Source organism: Papio anubis, chromosome 10, assembly GCF_008728515.1.
Source record: "Papio anubis isolate 15944 chromosome 10, Panubis1.0, whole genome shotgun sequence".
NCBI lineage: Eukaryota > Metazoa > Chordata > Mammalia > Primates > Cercopithecidae > Papio > Papio anubis.
The window spans coordinates 43,848,877-43,867,197 of NC_044985.1; the positions used below are offsets into that span (position 1 = coordinate 43,848,877).

At 38.9% G+C, this 18,321-nt stretch overlaps 1 protein-coding gene across 6 annotated transcripts in view; it reads right to left on the bottom strand.

The window, feature by feature from the left end:
- ITGB6 (integrin subunit beta 6) overlaps positions 1-18,321 on the bottom strand; it is a 162,634-nt gene that overhangs the window by 80,584 nt on the left and 63,729 nt on the right. For 2 of the 6 annotated variants that reach the window (XM_031651303.1, XM_031651299.1), the window contains exons 3-6: positions 11,877-13,088; positions 11,068-11,147; positions 8,280-8,484; positions 7,433-7,679 (exon numbers count right to left, since the gene is read on the bottom strand). In XM_031651303.1, coding sequence (XP_031507163.1) covers positions 7,433-7,679; positions 8,280-8,484; positions 11,068-11,147; positions 11,877-11,937 — 593 coding nt within the window. In that variant the 5' untranslated portion in view covers positions 11,938-13,088. Of the gene's footprint in view, positions 1-7,432; positions 7,680-8,279; positions 8,485-11,067; positions 13,089-15,644; positions 18,144-18,321 lie in introns of those variants that run through there. The other 4 variants (XM_031651301.1, XM_031651300.1, XM_031651302.1 and 1 more) reach the window with 4 other exon arrangements.

Here is an 18,321-nt window from a genome sequence, read left to right on the forward strand (position 1 = left end):
ACACTGTTGGTAGGAGTGTAAATTAGTTCAATCATTGTGGAAGACAGTGTGGCTATTCCTCAAGGATCTAGAACCAGAAATACCATTTGACTTAGCAATCCCATTACTGGGTATATACCCAAAGGATTATAAATCATTCTACTATAAAGACACATGCACACGTATGTTTATTGTGGCACTGTTCAAAATAGCAAACGCTTGGAAACAACCCAAATGTCCATCAATGGTAGACCGGATAAAGAAAATGTGGCACATATACACCATGGAATACTGTACAGCCATAAAAAAGGATAAGTTCTTGCCCTTTGCAGGGACATGGATGAAGCTCAAACCATCATACTCAGCAAACACACACAAGAACAGAAAACCAAACAGCATGTTCTCACTCATAAGTGGGAGTTGAACAATGAGAACACATGGGCACAGGGAGGGTAACATCACACACCAGGGCCTGTTGGGAGGTGGGAGGCTAGGGGGAGGGATAGCACTAGGAGAAATACCGAACATAGATGATGGGTTGATGGGTGCAGCAAACCACCATGGCAAGTGTATAACTATGTAACAAACCTGTACATTCTGCACATGTATCTCAGAACTTAAAGTATAATAATAATAATAAAATAGAAAAATCAATACTTCCCAATACTTTAAGATTTGTCTGATGAAAATGGTAGTGATATTAACAAATGTGATTTTTTTGATATTGTATCATGAAATCTGTAAGGTCTGCATAGCTCACTGAATCAATATTTTACAAAGAACAAAGCATCATATTACAAAATCATACACTGGTTTTAAAAAGCCATTCAAAATGAAAAGAGACCAATGGCTTTTCAGATTAACAACATGAAACATTCACTGATGTTTCAGATTCCTCGTTGAAACTACTTTCACCTGTTATCTAGTTTTACCTGTTATCTACTATCACCTGTTATCTAGTTTGAAGGTAATATCGAAGAAGAATGTCCACAGGCATTGAAAAAAGTGATTACATGCTTCTTCCTTTTCCAACTACATGTTTATATGAGGTTTGACTTTCTTCATGGAATTCAATTTTTGAAAAAGGCAAAAGATTAAATGCAGAAGCAGATAGAGAATCCAGTTGTCTTCCATTAAACCAGATGTTTAAAGAGATTTCCAAATATATAAAACAGTGCTGCTCCATTTTAGAGCAGAAGGCCTGTTAATTTTTGTTTTGTTTCAGAAAATACAGTTATTTTTCATAAAAACATATTACAGTAATATGCAGTGGGTTTCTTATTATAATTATTAAATAAATCAATAGATAATTATTTTAAGACATTTCTGTTTTACTTTCTAGTATGATGATTATGGGTATATATAACCCACATAAACTAAAGCTCTTGGGACTCTTAATTTTTTAGAGTCTAAGGGAGTCCTGAGATCTAAAAGTCTGAGGACTACTAGATTAAAATAACTAGAGATAAATTAGTAAGTGGTAATGAGAGGAAGCAAAAATTAACATTTGTTTTGAATGTCTGTTTTGTTCTGAGTTCATTCAGTTCTCACAATTACTCTAGGAGGTCAATATTATTATTCCCATTTATAAATGATGAGACTGAGCTCAAAGAGAGTAATTGTTTATCCCAAGTTAGGATTGTAACCCAGGTCTGAAAAATTCTACGCTCTTTCCTTTTACCTCTAATTGCCTTCCTACTAAGAACATTTTATTCTACAATTATAAGGTTTAGTTTGATCAGAAGACTGATTTTTTTATCTTGACATGTATATGTATGTATGTGTGTATGAAGGGATACTATCTAGACAGAGAAACTGAGAGAGTTAGGACTATAATGGAAATGGAAAACCTATAATTTTGCCACAAAAAGAACTTGCTATTTATAACCTTAGTGGTAAATTTTGCCAATAATAATAATCTTCAGAAAATAGGATATATTGAACCTTTTAAGGGATCAAATATATGATTCTCCTACAGGTCTCCACTTTTTGCCCCCTCCTACAGTGCTCTGGTCTCCCCCTAATCACACCCTGTTGTTGTTAATAGCACCTCCTATTTTTTGAGAATGTATCATGGTCAGGCCCAATGCCAAATGCTTTCATTCGTTAACTCATTCAATTCTTTCTTTCTTTTTTTTTTTTTTTTGAGATGTAGTCTTACTCTGTCACTTAGACTGGAGTACTGTGGCGCAGTCTCGGCTCACTGCAACCTCTGCCTCCCAGGTTTAAGCGATTCTCCTGCCTCAGCCTCCTAAGTAGCTGGGATTACAGGCGCGTGCTCCCATGCCCGGCTAATTTTTTTGTATTTTTAGTAGAAAAAGGGTTTTACCATGTTGTCCAGGCTGATCTCAAACTCCTGACCTCATGATTCACCCACCTCGGCCTCCCAAAGCACTGGGATTGCAGGCGTGAGCCAGCACGCCGGGCCAACTCATTCAATTCTTAAAACCACTCTTTGTGATTGGCATTATTATTCTAGACTTACAGCGAAAACACTGAAGACTTGAGAAATGAAATGATTCACCCAAGGTCACATTATTTGTGAATGTATGAATCAAGACTGAATCCAGGGCTGACTCCAAAGCCCTTGTGCTTAATCACCATGCGATATCATGTACCTGCTTCCCCAAAGGATTTCAGCTACTTGAGAACTGGGACTAGGTCTTTTTCTTCCAAAAATACTGATGCCTAGCACATTGCTTGGTACATAGTTGGAACTCAGTAAATTTTGTTGAACAAATGAATAAATAAATAAATGCATGAATAAAGTGCAGTCAGAGGTAAATAAAGAGCCAAACTGCTTTCATTTACTTGAAGCCCGATTAAGGACAGGGTCTCATTGTTAGTTCAAGATGCTGGGCTGCCAGTTTAGCTGAGCCATCCAACCTTGTTAATTTTAGTTATTTTCTCTGGTAACATTCCACACTCATTGGTTCCTATGATTATTATTGTACTGCATGTTGCTACATCGTACCTGATCTGTGACATGAGGAATGATTTTAAATATACACTCTGGGGCAGAGGTGGCACTTTGTAATTCTAGATGGAATTGCCCTACTAAACTCTCTATGAAAGCTTATTGTAGGGGCAAGACACACAGTATACCAAAGAACTAAATACAAATTGTATTCAAGAATAATATTCTCTGATTTTAAAAATGGGGCCAAAACCATTAGCAATACTTTTATGTTAGATAGTTAAGAGGTTGTTAGCACCAAGCTTATTTCCCTTTACAAGTGAATCAAGCAATGAATAACAATAATCATACCTTACTTTTTATTATACAGCATTTTTGAGGGTATAAGTCTTTATAACTCTTTATAGAAATCTATGTATTCAGTGTTGCAGGAACTGCTCGTAGATGCCACCTTGTATCCATCTTTCTTTCTTCCCTAATAACAGAATGCTGATTTTGGAGGAGCAACTAGCAATGTGCTTCCTTTATAGTTAACTGTGGTCATGTAACTAAATGCCAGCCAATGAGATGCAAGTCTAAGGTGTTGAGTAAAATTTCTGGCAAAAACTTCTTAAGTTGGGGAAATAAAATTTAACAACCATTTATAATTTTTTTTTAAAAAAAAACGTACCAAGCAAGGAATAGAAGATAATTTCCTTGATCTGATGAAAGAAAATGAAAAAACACTAGCTAACAACATACCTAATGGTAAAACACTGATCCTTTCTCCCTAAGATCATAAACATGACTAGATTGTCCTCTCCTACTATATCTATTTAAAAGGGTACTGGAGACCCAAGTTGGTGCATTAAGGTTAAGAAATAAGAAAGAAGAAGCATAGATATTGGAGGAAAAAGAAGTTGTTATTCATAGATGACATGATCATATACACAGAAAATTCTAAGGAATCTATAAAAATCACACTAGAACTAATGAGAAAATTCATGAAGTTTGCAGGATACAAAGTGAATATGCAAAATCAATTGCATTTCTACATGTTATCCACAAAGAATTTGAAAATAAAAAATTTTAAATGTCCCTAGAAATAAATAAAACAAAACATGTGCAAGATATCTACCCTGAAAATGACAAAACATTGCTCTGAGAAATTAAACAAGGTCTGAATAAATGAAGATATATGTCATATAAAATGATTGGAAAATTCGATGTGTGTAAGCTGCTCAATATCCCCACAATTGATCTATGGTTTCAATGTTGTCTCAATAAAAATCTCAGCATATTTTTTAAAGAAATTGACAAGATGATTCTAAAATTTATACGGAAATGCAAAGGATCTAGGATAAACAAAATGAAAATACAAAGTTGGAGGACTTATGGTCCTGATTTCAAGACTTTCTATAAAGCTACAATAAGGGAGGTAGTGAGGCATTAGTGGTTACATGGGTATATGCAATGGATCAATGAAACAGAATAGTGTCCAGAATTAGCCTCACACATACATGGTCAACTGCTTGTCCACAAAGACATTAAGATAACTCAATGTGGAAAAGAAAATCTTGTGTAACAAATACTGCTTGAACAACTAGATATCTCTATGGAAACAAAAGATGAACCTAGACCTTTTTTCTCATTCCAAATACAAAAGCTAATTCGAGATCAGAAGCCTAAATGTAAGCACGTTAACTGTAAAGTTTCTAGAAGAAAATACAGCAGAAGTCTTTGTGACCTTTTCGGTAAGCAAAAATTTCTTAAGACATAAAATACAGTAATCATAAAATTAAAAATTAATAAGCTGAACTTCATCAAAATTACAAACTTTTGCTTGACCAAAGGTATTGCCAGAAAAATTAAAATACAAGCCATACACTGGGAGAGAATATTTTTGACAAAAATATACATTTTTTTGCAAAATATATTTGACAAAAACTTGTATCCAGCATATAAAAAGTACTCTTACCACACAATATTGGAAAGACAGTCTAATCTTAAACAAATGGGCAAAAGATTTGAAAAGAAACTTCACGAAATAAGAAACAAAAATGGCAAATAAACACAAGAAAAGATGTTCAACATCATCATTAAGGAGATGCAAATCAAAGCTACAATGAGATGCTACCCCACACCTATTAGAATGGCTAAAATTTAAAAAACTGACAACACCAAGTGTCAGTAAGGATGTGGAATATCTGGAACCCTGTCACACTACTGAAGGAAATGCAAAGTGGTACGTTCACTTTGGAAAACAATTTGGTAGTTTCTTTAAAAATTATAAGTATCATATAGTTCAGCAACTCCAGTTTAGGTGTCTATTATAGAGAAATAAAAGCATACGTCTATACAAAGACTTCTACACAAGTGTTCATAGCAGCCTTTTCATAATAATCCCCCCAAATAGAAACAACCCAAATGTCCACCAATGAAAGAATGAGTAAACAAAATATAGTAAATATATACAATGGATTATTAATTAAAACAAAAAGAAGCAAACTCCTGATACATACAAAATCATAGGTAAATCTTGAAAACATTACATTGAACCAAAGAAGCCAAAAACATAGGGCATATACTACATTATATATTCATACAAAATTCAGGAATAGGCAAAACCAATATAAATTATAGAAATAGAAAGTGGTTGCCTCTGAAGTGGTAGAACTAACTGTAATGTGAAATTTCTGAGGTGATGGACATATTCTACATCATGTTTTGGATATTGATTGCAATGGTATATTTAACCATCAAAACACATCAAACTGAACATTTTTGATCTGTGCATTTTAGGCATGTCAACTATACATGAAAAGGAGTTGTGAGGGAGTGGGCAGACAGTGCCCTTATTGCCACTATTTTCCTCCTTTCCTTCTGACTGAAATGAAGAAGTAATGATCAGTGCCCTGGCAGCATTCTTGGACCATGAAGATAAAATCCAAGTGTCAATAATGGTGAAGCAGAGAGCAGAAAAAGTCCTAGATTCCTCATGTTTACGGATCTGCCATATCACCACTGAATGGCCTTTCTCTGTATTTCATGCAAAAGAGAAAAGAAAATATTGGCCAGGCGTGGTGGCTCACGCATGTAATCCCAGCACTTTGGGACACCGAGCGGGGCAGATCGCTTGAGGTCAAGAGTTTGAGATCAGCCTTGCCAACATAGTGAAACCCAGTCACTACTAAAAATACAAAAATTAGCCAGGCATGGTGGCGGGCACTTGTAATCTCAGCTACTCGGGAGGCTGACACAGGAGAATCGCTTGAACCCAGGAGGCAGAGGTTTCAGTGAGCCAAGATCATGCCACTGCACTCCAGCCTGGGTGACAGAGTGAAACTCCATTTCAAAACAAAACAAAACACAAAAAACAAAAATACTCCTTTTTTATGCCACTGTCTCAGATACTTGCAACCAAACACAATTTCTAAGTGTTACAATCACTGATAAATTTCTTTTATGGTTAAATTATTTTTGATTATGTTAGATTGTAGTTGGGAACTATACTGAGATGTTTTTTAAATGGTATAATAAAAGCTGTTTATCTTTTATAGAGATTGATGCCTTTGGTGTATAAAAGTATTATAAGTTAATAAACATGTAGAAAATTATTTCATATAAACTAGATATATAGCAGTAATGGGCTTGCTTTTGGGACAAATCAAATCTCGGTACAGATCATGGATTAGTCATGTGGCCTTGGGCAAATAGCTAATCTCTCGGAGCCTCACTTCCTCTGAGTGTAGGGCTGATGTTATTAAGCTAGCTTTAACCTGCTGTTTAACCTGCTGTTATTATGAAGACTGAATGAGGTCATGTATGTAAAACCTTCAGCATAAGGTCTGGGACAGAGCATATGGTAGCTCTTTTTCAATAGGAGACTATTTGATTCTGAACATGTCATTCACTGCACCGATAAGCCATCACAAAGCAATTTGTCCTCCACCATCACCTGCATAATATGTGGTTTTTAATAGCTTATTATAGCATATTAGAATGGAGTCATTGCCTATGGAGTCATTTACTACTGAATTTAATAGCAGTGAAGGCTGCATGCCTTCTCCAAGCAATAAGAGAAACCAATATTTCCCAGAGTATGTCAGAAAAAGTTGCAAAAATTATTATTTTGCCAGAAGTCATTGTCATGGAGAAAGGCTCTCGGAAAGTGAAGGTTATTTTCAAATAACCTCAGAAAGTGGTGGCCATTGAGGCTAGAAAGTGTCTGAGATACTGGGACTGGGCACCATCCAATGGAGCCTTTGGTGAAAGCCTTGGTTCCCTTGCATGCATAACACACATTCTGGTTTGCCACATCCTGCCCTACACTGGGAGGCAAATGCAGAGGCCACAAGGACCCACGGCTAGAACCATGTAGTTCAGATGACCTCACCTCACTCCAAGCAACCTAGGCCTCTGAGAGAACTGCTGAGATCCAACCAGACGAGGCAGAAATGCCAGGGAGTTAGCAAGCTCCTGGCAAGTGCAGCTCAGAGCAGGAGTATCTCCATAGAAAATCAGCGCACATAGATGCCAAGAGAATCATTTACTTACCTGCAAGGGTTGGCAATTTCTTCTGGTGTTGTTTTCACAAAAGGGGATACAGGTTTTTCCACAAAAGATCCGAAGCCCAGTCTAAAGTTGCTGGTTAATTTAGACATCTCTTTGGAAAGCCGGGAGCCCAACTCCTTGATTGTGTTGAGGTCATCATCCATGGAGGCGGAGAGGTCCATGAGGTAATACAAATCCACCGGGTAGTCCTCAGTCTGGCGGACATGCACCTGCAGAGTCTGCGCACCACCTGCAAAGTCCAATAGGAAAAGCAAACCCAGGAAAACACACTGAGATTTATTTGCAACTGGCCACTTGCTGGGTCAGCTGGCTATTTCACCTCCATAAGAACTTACTGAATACATAGGATTTCGTTAACTGTGTGGTTAAGATCCTAAATGAACCAACCCATGAAATTCTTTCAGCAGTGAGTTTAGAACTATTGGAGAATAAGTTAGGATATTTTATATCTCCTTGGGAGAACTAGCATCCATTTAGATAGAAGATAAGCTGAATTTTTTGTGTGTCGTTTTAGAAAAGGGGAACCAAATAAAAGAGAGTTTAAATCTACATTACAATCCTTGAAGAAATGTGAGGTAAGCGTTAACAACATTTGAGTAATTTAAATGGTTACTATTAGAGATGGCTTCTTCAGTAACACAATTGGAGTGCCAGGGACCGATGTGAATAAAGAAATGTGTGAGCCTAGCAATTTTCGATTTCCTTAAGAATGGGAAATTCGAGTCTTAATAATCAATGATATGTAATATGATACAAGACACATTAGTGGGGTAGCAGAATTACCATATATAACATTAGATCTATTTACATGAGCCAAATCCTAACATACCTGGTCTCAACTTAAGGATCAAGCTTTGAGGTGCAATCTGAACAATGTCAGAACTATTTTTCTGTCTGCCTACACTGAGAGGCTTATTTTTAAGTATTTCTACTTGGGAGACAGGGTTTTCGATGAAGTTTAATTGACATCCTTTAGCTAAAAGGTTTGCTGGGGTATCACACCTTTCACCAACTCCAGATGGACGGGTAAAATTCTAAAAAAGAAAAAGAAAAAGAATAACCAGAAAAAGAAAACAAATCTGAATTTCTTTATAAGATACCAGCAATTGAAAGTTTTCTGCACACTTTGCTAGTTAAGCATCTTATCATATTGTATCCCTACATGACTAACATTGATTATAGGTCTAAAGTTAAGTTATAGGTGAATAACCAGAGAATTCTGCCAGTAAAATTCTGAGTAAAACTGGAGTCTCCTTTCAATTATATTCACTTGAATTCATGTAACAATTTTGGGGAGGTGGGTAGGAGGGAGTGTGGGGGAGGTCTTAAGGTCACTTCTTTAAAGCTTCTTCCCAGGCCATGACCAGATCCTTGAAACAGTTGGGTTCATAAAGTTGACATCATTCCATGAATTTATCTGCTCAGGCTGACCTGTAGGTTTGATTCCACAATCAAATCTTTATCACTAGATTTGGGAATTGACACACTGTCCAAGTGCTCCAGTGTCAATCCCTAAATCTAGTGATAAAGAGAGATCCTGAGGATTCCTAAAGGGTAGGGATTGCAACATCTCCCCCATCTAGCACTCTCTGCCAGTTGTATGCACTGGTCTGTTACCCTTATAGTGCAGCATGACTTCACCAAAATTGACCTCTTGTGGACTTTAAACCCAGAGTCTTGAAGCGTTCTAGTTCAAGATCCTTTAGAACTTTCTCCAAGATTTGAAAGTGAGGAAGAAAAGTGAAAAAGATGGGTTAAAAGTCTGCTTTTCTGTGTGGGACACAGGAGTTTCCCACAAGGATAGCAGAGGTACAGTGAGATGAAGTCTTTCCCAGCAGAGATGTGGTCATTCAAATTCTGGAACACCCAAAACAGGGAGATGGAGCTAACAGATTAAATACCTAACTTACCTGATAGGCACGACTGCTTTAGAGCGGGCATGACACTACGCAAAGGGGAACTTGTTGCCCATTGACTCTCATGCTTAGAGAAAACCAAACCAATGCTCACACTATTTTCCTTGCCTCTTAGAACTCCAAGCCACTCTTGCTGTTTTCATCAGCTAGGAAAGTTAGATTTCTTCTGAAATTGATTTTGAGAATACAATTTGTTATCAATCAGTAGGCCTGTGCATGTCTGAAGCTCTAGGCCAGGCATGGCAAACTGTAACTTCCCATGATGTCACTAAGGCTGGCCAAGGCTTCAGAATCCTTCTCAACACAGTGTCATTGCTATCCCTCTAGTCATAGCCTTTGCCAAAAGATCAGAGGTGGTGTTAACCACATGACCTATTTTCTATCTGCCCTAAGCAGAAGCCTAATTTACTTTTTGCTCCAACTGCCTCAACTGGCATCCTCATAACTACTTCTAATATTAGAGTGGCCTCTTAGAATACTTTGGCTTTACAATTTGACAACAATTTGGCTACCAAGTATTATCCACAAGTAAAGTTATCAGCAGCAACTTAGGAAACTCTCTTAACTAAATGCTGAAAAATGCATTTAAATGAAAATTCTAGGCTGATTTGTTATTTTATCTCTCTGGCATGAAACTAATACTTCTTCAGGAAGTCAATACCCAAAAACATGTGAATTTTTCCCTCCTTGTATCTTCTCAATCCTGCTTTGATACAGGAACTCAAAAAAAGGCATAATTCTCTTGGATTTTTGTTTGTGGTCGCGTCGGTCAAGGCTGTGGTAGGGGACTGAGCTACGTTTGTGCTCTCCTGTCTTCATGGATACACACTGAACTCAGCGTTTGGGTTTCCACAGGTAGAATCCAGTTCTGAGTTTGGTGTTGAGGTGTTGAGGTTTGTTTCTCTTTGAGCTGAGCATGCTCAGCTCTCGCTGAACTTGGTATTTGTATGATTTGATTTATGTTTAGATTATCTTTATGAGATCCAGTGGGTAGAGACTTGTTTTAAAATTCAGAAAGCTAATGCCTGTCTTTCTCACCATGAATCAGTCAGACATCACTCTCTAGTGTCTTAGGATGGCTTGGTAGATATTCCCCGATCATCTTCACACTGATTTCACATAGTTTTCAGTTTGACCAGATAAGGAGTGCCTATTTGGAACTTTGTCACTGGCGTGGTACAGAGTCACTGAGTTTATGAAAATGCCATTTTTAAAAGAACTGGATAATGCCTGACCAGTAATATTTGCCCCAAACTTAAAACACATCCCTTAGAACCTAGCAGTAGTTCAGAATGGATCCTAGTACCCAGATGGAATACAACTATGATATGAACATCAAATGTATGTTTAACTTTAGAAAATCCATCTCCATGATCTCTGATTATCCAGACAGCCTCCATATTTTATATGCAACCAGTTAGAAATGGCTTTACAATAAGAGAAGGAGTGAGGTAAAATTTAAAATCCCAAGTTACATATTTTTCCAAATAATTTGACATCCACTCCTTCTACAAATTGTTTTTGAAAGTAATCACATGAATGCCATTTTGATCTACCAATGCTCACCTTCTCCTTTCCTGATTTGTTTTACTCATACAATTCCACAAAAAAACAATTCACTATCAGAACTATCACTGAGGAAATTAACATGAGTGTAACTGCAGACAGGTTTTAAAAACATGTTGAGGTCGTTTATTTTACCTCCTGAGCACACCAGGCACACTGAGGTCCAATGAGCAGGCAGTCTTCACAGGTTTCTGCACCTCCCAGGGCACAGCCACCTAGGTTTAGACCCAGCAAGACGCAGGGATTAAGTATACTTTCAGTCATTCCATTTATGAGACTGATGGCTCTTACATTACTTGAACAAAACAACATCAAAGTTTAGTTTAGTATCCAAGATCAGTCCTCAAAATATTAGCAATTCACATAAAAGTTTGTATTTTACATCTATCACATGTAAAATATGTGTATGTGTATTAAAAAGTATGTATATCTTATAAGCCAAAATTATCATCCTCTTTTTTCTTAAAATGTGAAAGTTCACAAATATAGGATTATCCTATTTATTGTTCCACCTTAATTTTTAAAAATTACTTGCACCCATTAAAAAATGCTTCTTTCTTAAACGAGGTATTTCTGTTTTTGAAATAAATCCTTTCTCTCTTTCAAGATTATTACTCTTAAGTGGAAGATCTTGTGGTAGAATAAAATAGAAAAGTTTCAAAAATGGTTATCACAGTGGCACTAAGTTCCATTGGGCAGCAATGTTATTTAATTCTCCTCATTAAAATGCCTGTGCAACCTTTGTATTTATTTACCTTAAGCCTAGAGCATTCATTGTGGGAACTGCCCGGTGTTTGTCTGTAATTTGTTAAAGCGTTCACTCAGTGACAAAAGAGCAATGGAACAGATCAAATAAAACATGACTTCAGATCTAGTTTCTGAACCAAATGACAGGTTTGTCCAGCATACCACGAAAGCAATATATCGGAGAACGTAGGTCTTACCTTGTACGTGATCATTCCTTCCTAGAAATAGAAAGAACAGGCAAAGCAGTTCAATCCCCATTCGCTTCAGTTCTTGCTGTGCAGACGGATTAAAAAATGAATTACCTTCAGCGTTACAAGACCAAAGCTGAATATCGTTAAAGTCTTTCTTTCTTGAAGTGTAACATTTTAAATACTACTTACACTGCTTTGAAAAGAAACTTGAGATGTAAGTTAGAAAGTTTTCATTAAGACTGAAATGAAAACAGAGGCTACCTGGACAGGTAAAGCAGAAAAGCTGTGTTTAAAAGCAACTTCAACATGATTTACTTCCTTGTTCGCCTTATAAGGAAGGCAGGTGTACAATCACCAAGAAGGTGGGGAAATTCATTCAGTGGAAATTCTGGTGTAAGTTCTATGAGTCTCTCTGCATCCTAGAGAAAGTTATTATCTTTAGTGAAATATTGATCAATGAAATGTCAAAACAGCAATTGAAATAGTCATTTCTAAAATAATTTTAACAATGTAAAGAATAAAGATATTAAATAAAGCATATAGCCTACATGTGGGGAAAGTAAAAAATGAGCTTAATGAAAATAACTGAGATTTTTGTATTTCATTGCTAAATCCTTTTCAAAAAATTGAAATGAACCCTGAAAAAGAAAAATTATTATTTTACAGTAAATGAGAAGGCAGGCTAGGGAAAGCAAAGCACTGTTTCCTTATTTTTCAAATTAGATGGCATATATTTTTCCATAAGTATGAAATTCCTATTTTAAAATGATATTGGAAATAATCATAATATACAAAAATCAAAGGAGATCAAAATAAGAATGTGTCAAAAGACATTGATGACAACAATGATGAAAACAGAAATGATGGTGCCCAAGATTCTGAATCCCTCAGGCTAGGGACCAAGTTCTCTTCACAATGTGCTGTTCCAACTTCTGGCTCATGATTTGGCACATAGGAGATATTTATTTGTTGAGTGAAAGAGTGACAATTTAAAATATATATGATCTATGGCTAAATCCATAAGGTTGTTTGTATTTTTCCCCCAATGTGTTCTTCAGGAGGGTGTTTTGGGATTCGTAGAGTCTGTGAACAGATAAGAATCAAATTCTCACTTCGTCACTCTCGAAACTGCTGACCTTAGAGAGACTTTTCTGTGGCCGGGCTTATGTCTGAGGAGATAATCTTTTCAAGGAGCATTACTAGGTAAGCATGTGAAACCTGTAAACAGAGGGAAACGGACTATGGTCAACAATAATTTAATTGTACATTTAAAAATAACTAAAAGACTATGAATGGGTTGTTTGTAACACAAAGGAGAAATGCTTGAGGGGATGGATACTCCACTTTCCCTGAGGTGCTTATTACACGTTGCATGCCTGTACCAAAACATCTCATGTACCCCATAAATATCTATATACCCACAAAAATAAAAACTAAAATAAAATAATTTTTAAAATAAAATAAACCAAAGAAAGAGAGAAACTAATTATAGACTACCTAGGCTTTTCTCAGAAGCCTATGTTATGTTCAATTTTGAACTCCATCATATCCAAGAAGCTGGAAAAACATGGCAAGAATTCTGCAGTAACAATCCAGAATTATTGAATAATTGGAAGATGTGCATTTTGGGAGAAAATTTATATAAAATTAGTTGATTTATCTTGAAGAAGAAAGATCGAGCCACAAATTGTTTGTGTCTCTGTTATTGTCATTTTAAAAATCCAGTCTTAACTATTATTCATTCATTATCCATTCATTCAACAAGTACTTCTTGGACATTTACTTTGTGTCCAATATTATTTTTGAAGCAGAGGCTACATCAGTGGACACAACCAAGTTTTTGGATCCAGGCAGCATATATGCTCGGCTGGAGGGCAGTGCGGGGGATAGACTCCTAAAATCAGGCAGTGCCCAGGGCTATGAATCAGAGTAAGTCCGGGTAAAAGGAAAGAGGGGCGAGGGAGTGTACGATTTTCTTTAGAATAGTCAGGGAGGGTTTCCCTGACCAACTGGCATCTGAGAGAGCCCTAGATGACTTTGGCAACACAGCTAAGTACGAAGGCCTGAGACAGCCCAATGGAAGGTGTTTTCCAGGGCAAGTGGAATACAAGAAGGGAGAGAGAGGGTGATCAGATTTGGGGGCAGAGGTCAGATCATATGTAGTCTTTAGCTTGAATTTTATTCTATGCCTTGTGTATCATTGGAAGGTTGAAAGCAGAGAAATAATATTATTTAATTTACATTTTAGAAGAACCACACTGGCTGCTGAGGAAGTTAGAATGTATGGGGCAAGATTGGAAGGTGAATGGGGCAAGACAGGAACACATGTCTCTGTCAAGAACAGATACAATCGTGGCTGGGACTAGGATGCTGGTGGTGCAGGAGGAGAAGGGTGATCAGATTCAAGATCTATTTCGAAACTGGACTGTGCTGATAGATTGGATGTGAATATGAAAGAAAGAGGTTTCTAGCTGGCACAGATATATTTTACTGCCTGAGTGATACATTTTACTGAGAGGGGTTACATTGAGGAACAATCAGGTTTCAGGTGGAGGATGAGGATCAAGAATACAGTAAGTTTGAGATGGCTAGAAGATAACCAAGTTAAGATGCCACATAGGCAGTTTGATATCTAGGTCTGGAAATGGGGGCAATGTCAAAGTGCAAATTGTAAATTGGGATTATCAGCACGGATTTAAAGATATGAGGCTGATGGTGTTCAGAGATATGTGGCTGAATGAGATCCCTCCAGGAAGTGAATGTATGCAGGGAAGAGCTCTGAGGACGGAGCCCTGGGGCCTCTAGATAGCTAGGGATCAAGAGGAGAAGGATTTAGTAAATGAAGCTTCTATCTAAAGAACACTCCATCTTGCTAAAGAGGAACCTGTCTTTGTTGGAAGACAAATTCAAGTGTTTCTCACATTTCTGCACATCTTACAAGCAGACGCCCTGGCTGCCTTTTTTCTAGACTATCTTTTCCAGGATGTTTATAAAGTGAACAGCCTTTGAAAATAGAGATAGTGTCCCTCTTTAGGGAAAAGGAAAAATTAGAAACAGTGTCAACCTCCAGAACAAAGTGTAGGCCTGTTTTACTGCCCATTATAAAAGGTTCAGCTTCCCTAAACTCAAAGTTCTTCTCTTATAACACATCTTACTACATGTGCAGGTGTCACCTCTTTCTTTTGTGCCATCTTGTGGGAAATGGTATTGGGGAACTGGTGAAAGAATGTGCTGGCACTCTGACCACTGCGATTGCTGTGAATTAAAAAGTTCTTTTTCTGTGACCCAGGCATCACATGTCTCCATCAGTACCCACGAATCCATGACAAGCTAACTTGTCAGCTTGCAAGTCAGGTAAAAGCTCAGGCCCTTCATAGTTCTTGTCAATTTCCTACTCAAAATCCACCTCTGTCTGGAGACTGAACGCGCAACGTTCAAACCTCACTTTGGAAGAAAAGATTTTACATCCCACAAGACTGCCTTGGACTGACAAGTGCTGCCCTGGGCTCCAGAGGTTTCCCCAGGTCCTGAGCTGTCTGTCTGCCCACAGACCTTCCTGGCAGCCAAGAGCAGGTACTCTAGAGGAGCTGGATCGGGATGGCTGTCCAGCTCTGGATATGCCACTCCCTGGAAACTCTCCATGGTTCTAGCTGCCACCAACAATCTCTCCTTCCTGGGAACACAGTTAGACTACTTCTCCTGGCCTGTTTTGCAGCTAAGAATTTCCCAACCACCAGCATCTGCCAACAGAATGTGAGTGGAAGTGGTACATACCCCTTCTAGACCATCCTCATGTCCCTCTGACAACCAGATGCAGGTAGCAACAAGGTCCTAGGAGAACTCCAAAACCACAATTTGACCATGTATTTAAATGGACTTGTGCCATTCCACATAAAGACTTCCATATCAGTCCTAGAATCATAATCACACTGATTTATTTATTCTCTGTCCCCCATGACTGCCCCTCCAATGCACACCCTCCCTAATTTTCAAGCCTTTGCACAAACCATTTGTTCTTCCTGCATGCCTTGGGTTCCCTCTCATGCCTCTCACTTGGCTAATTCAGCTTGCCCTCCAGGTCGCAGTGTAAACATTAGTGTCTGCAGGAAACACTTTTTGGTTTCTCTAGGCCTCTCTTCCTGTGGACATTCCCCAAGATAGCCCTTTTTGCTCTGCTTGTAATTGTCAAAATACTTGCCTTTACTCAACAAATATTTATTCAATTCTTGCTAAGTACCAGACAGCAACTGTGTCTCAGTAATCTTTCTATTCCCAGCAAGTAACACAATGCCTGGCACTTTGTAAGTAGTCAATTAATGTTTATATTGAGAATATGTGTGAATTTTAAGTCTTCATTGTCTAGTATTTCACCAGTTACAAAGCAGGTACTTCATGGATATTGAGTAAATAGATAAGTAAATGAATGAATGGTTTAGGAAGGTAAATAATACAATCAGGAAAGGGAAAATGTGTTCCCTGCTTGGGTTGTGCCGAAAACTGAGAAAAAGCTTAAAATGCAGCGTGAAGAAAAGGCAGGGGGGAATTTGAGACAATATAAAGTAGAATAATGTTATGAAAGAATATCTATCCACTCTGTTTGCACCTTGGGACTGCTGGCTAATTTGTACCAAGGGGCAAGACACTGGGGAGACATAGCCTTGCTTCCTGAGTGGGGTGCCTGCTGTCCTCTTTTGGAAAGTACCACATCCGCACTGCTGTGGAGGGTGGCGGCCCTGCCTATCCGGTGAGCTGTCAATTCATGAGATGCCAGCATCCTGTAAAGTCCCCCAAATGAAAACTGTGTCTCCTTAGCCATGCCAACTGGATTACTTACCTCTGTTTCTGTGTATGTAGAATCTGAAATGGGAAATAGAAATGGAAAATCAGGAGTTTGATAATGGGAGGTGAGGCTGGCAGGATGTATGGAGAGAGTGCATAAGGTCGGAGGGAACCAGGTGCTTCTGGAGTCAATGTTAGGAGGACTCGGCAGCTACATAGAGGCAGAAGCCCGAGGCAGAATCCCAAGGCAGAAGAAAGCTACATGGGGTGGGAGATGAGAGGACCAATATGCAATCAGCAAAGAATGGCCCTCAGCCACACAAACTGAAGAGTGCTAGAGTCAGATCTACAAACTCACTCTGCCGGGGAGAAGGAGCATGGTCCAGGCCTACAGCTGCCATGGATCCCAAATGCCCATCCAGCTTGGATCTCTCAGAGGCCTCGCTCTTAATTTTCCCCAGGATCCCGTCACTTTTAAAGTAATGTGTATTCTTACAGCAAATTCCCATTACTTGTGGGTGGTTGAGAGGATATTACATTCCTTAACATCCAAAGGTTCTGTCATAACATCCACATTTTCAGACAGGCTGGTCAGGCTCATCAGATAGAATCCTACCATCCGGATTGCTCAGAGCCCCAGCCTGGGGGCTGTGACTCCATCTGGGAGTCTGACCCTCCTCAAGGGGCCTCGGCTAAGCAGCACAGGCGTAGACAGAGCAGCTCGGAGCTCAGGGATGCAGAACTCCTGCACTCTGTCCCTCCGCTGGTTCTGACTTCAGAGACTTAGAAATGGGCTGTCCTCGGCGGTGCTCTGACTTCAGGAAGCTAGTGAACCGGTGTCTGAGTCACTGCAGTTAGCTTGAGTCTCTCCCAGACCCAGCCATTCATCCATATCAAATAAAGACAGTCCAGGCCCCAGCTGGGCCTGCCCCGGGGCACCTCACAACACTCCTGGGAGAGGAAACCCTGAGTCAACCTGCCTGGGAATCAACTGGAAACCTGGGGACTTTAGTCACGGCTGTCTGCTCTTGGGCGGGCCTTGCTGTGCCACCTGCTTCATCTCAAGTACCGGTGGCAAGTCTTCCACCTCCAGGTGTCTTTCTGTGAAAACGTTTCGTTGTGAGTAGCTAAAAGAAGGCAAGGTAAATGGCTGCTTTGTCTGTGGGTCTCACTGTGAGGTACCTCTGAGTGTGACGCCTTGCACAGTGGGTTGTTTGCAGAATTCTGTGGCTGACTTGTGGTTGTGCATAACAGGGGGAGCAAGCAACCTGGAAGTAGATACATTTGTTCCATTTTTTGCGACCTTCAGAAAGATTCCCTTAAAGAAGGATGTCTAACACTTTCCTGTCATCCTTGTTCACAATGCCCACAGGCTGCTAAGTGCTAAAGAAATGTTTTGTGGCCTAGGCCTTACATTCTAGGCTGGGGTTTCCTTTTTTGTTTATTTTGGTAAAATATACATAACATAAAATGTACCGTTTTAACCATTTTTAAGTATATGATTTGGTGGCATTAAGAGCATTCACACTGTTGTGCCATCCTCACCACCGACCATCTCCAGAACTTTTTCATCAGCCCAAACTGAAACTCCTCACCCATTAAACAGTAACTGTCCATTTCCCCTCCACCAGCCCCCAGCACCCAGCACCCAGCATTCTACTGTCTGCCTCCA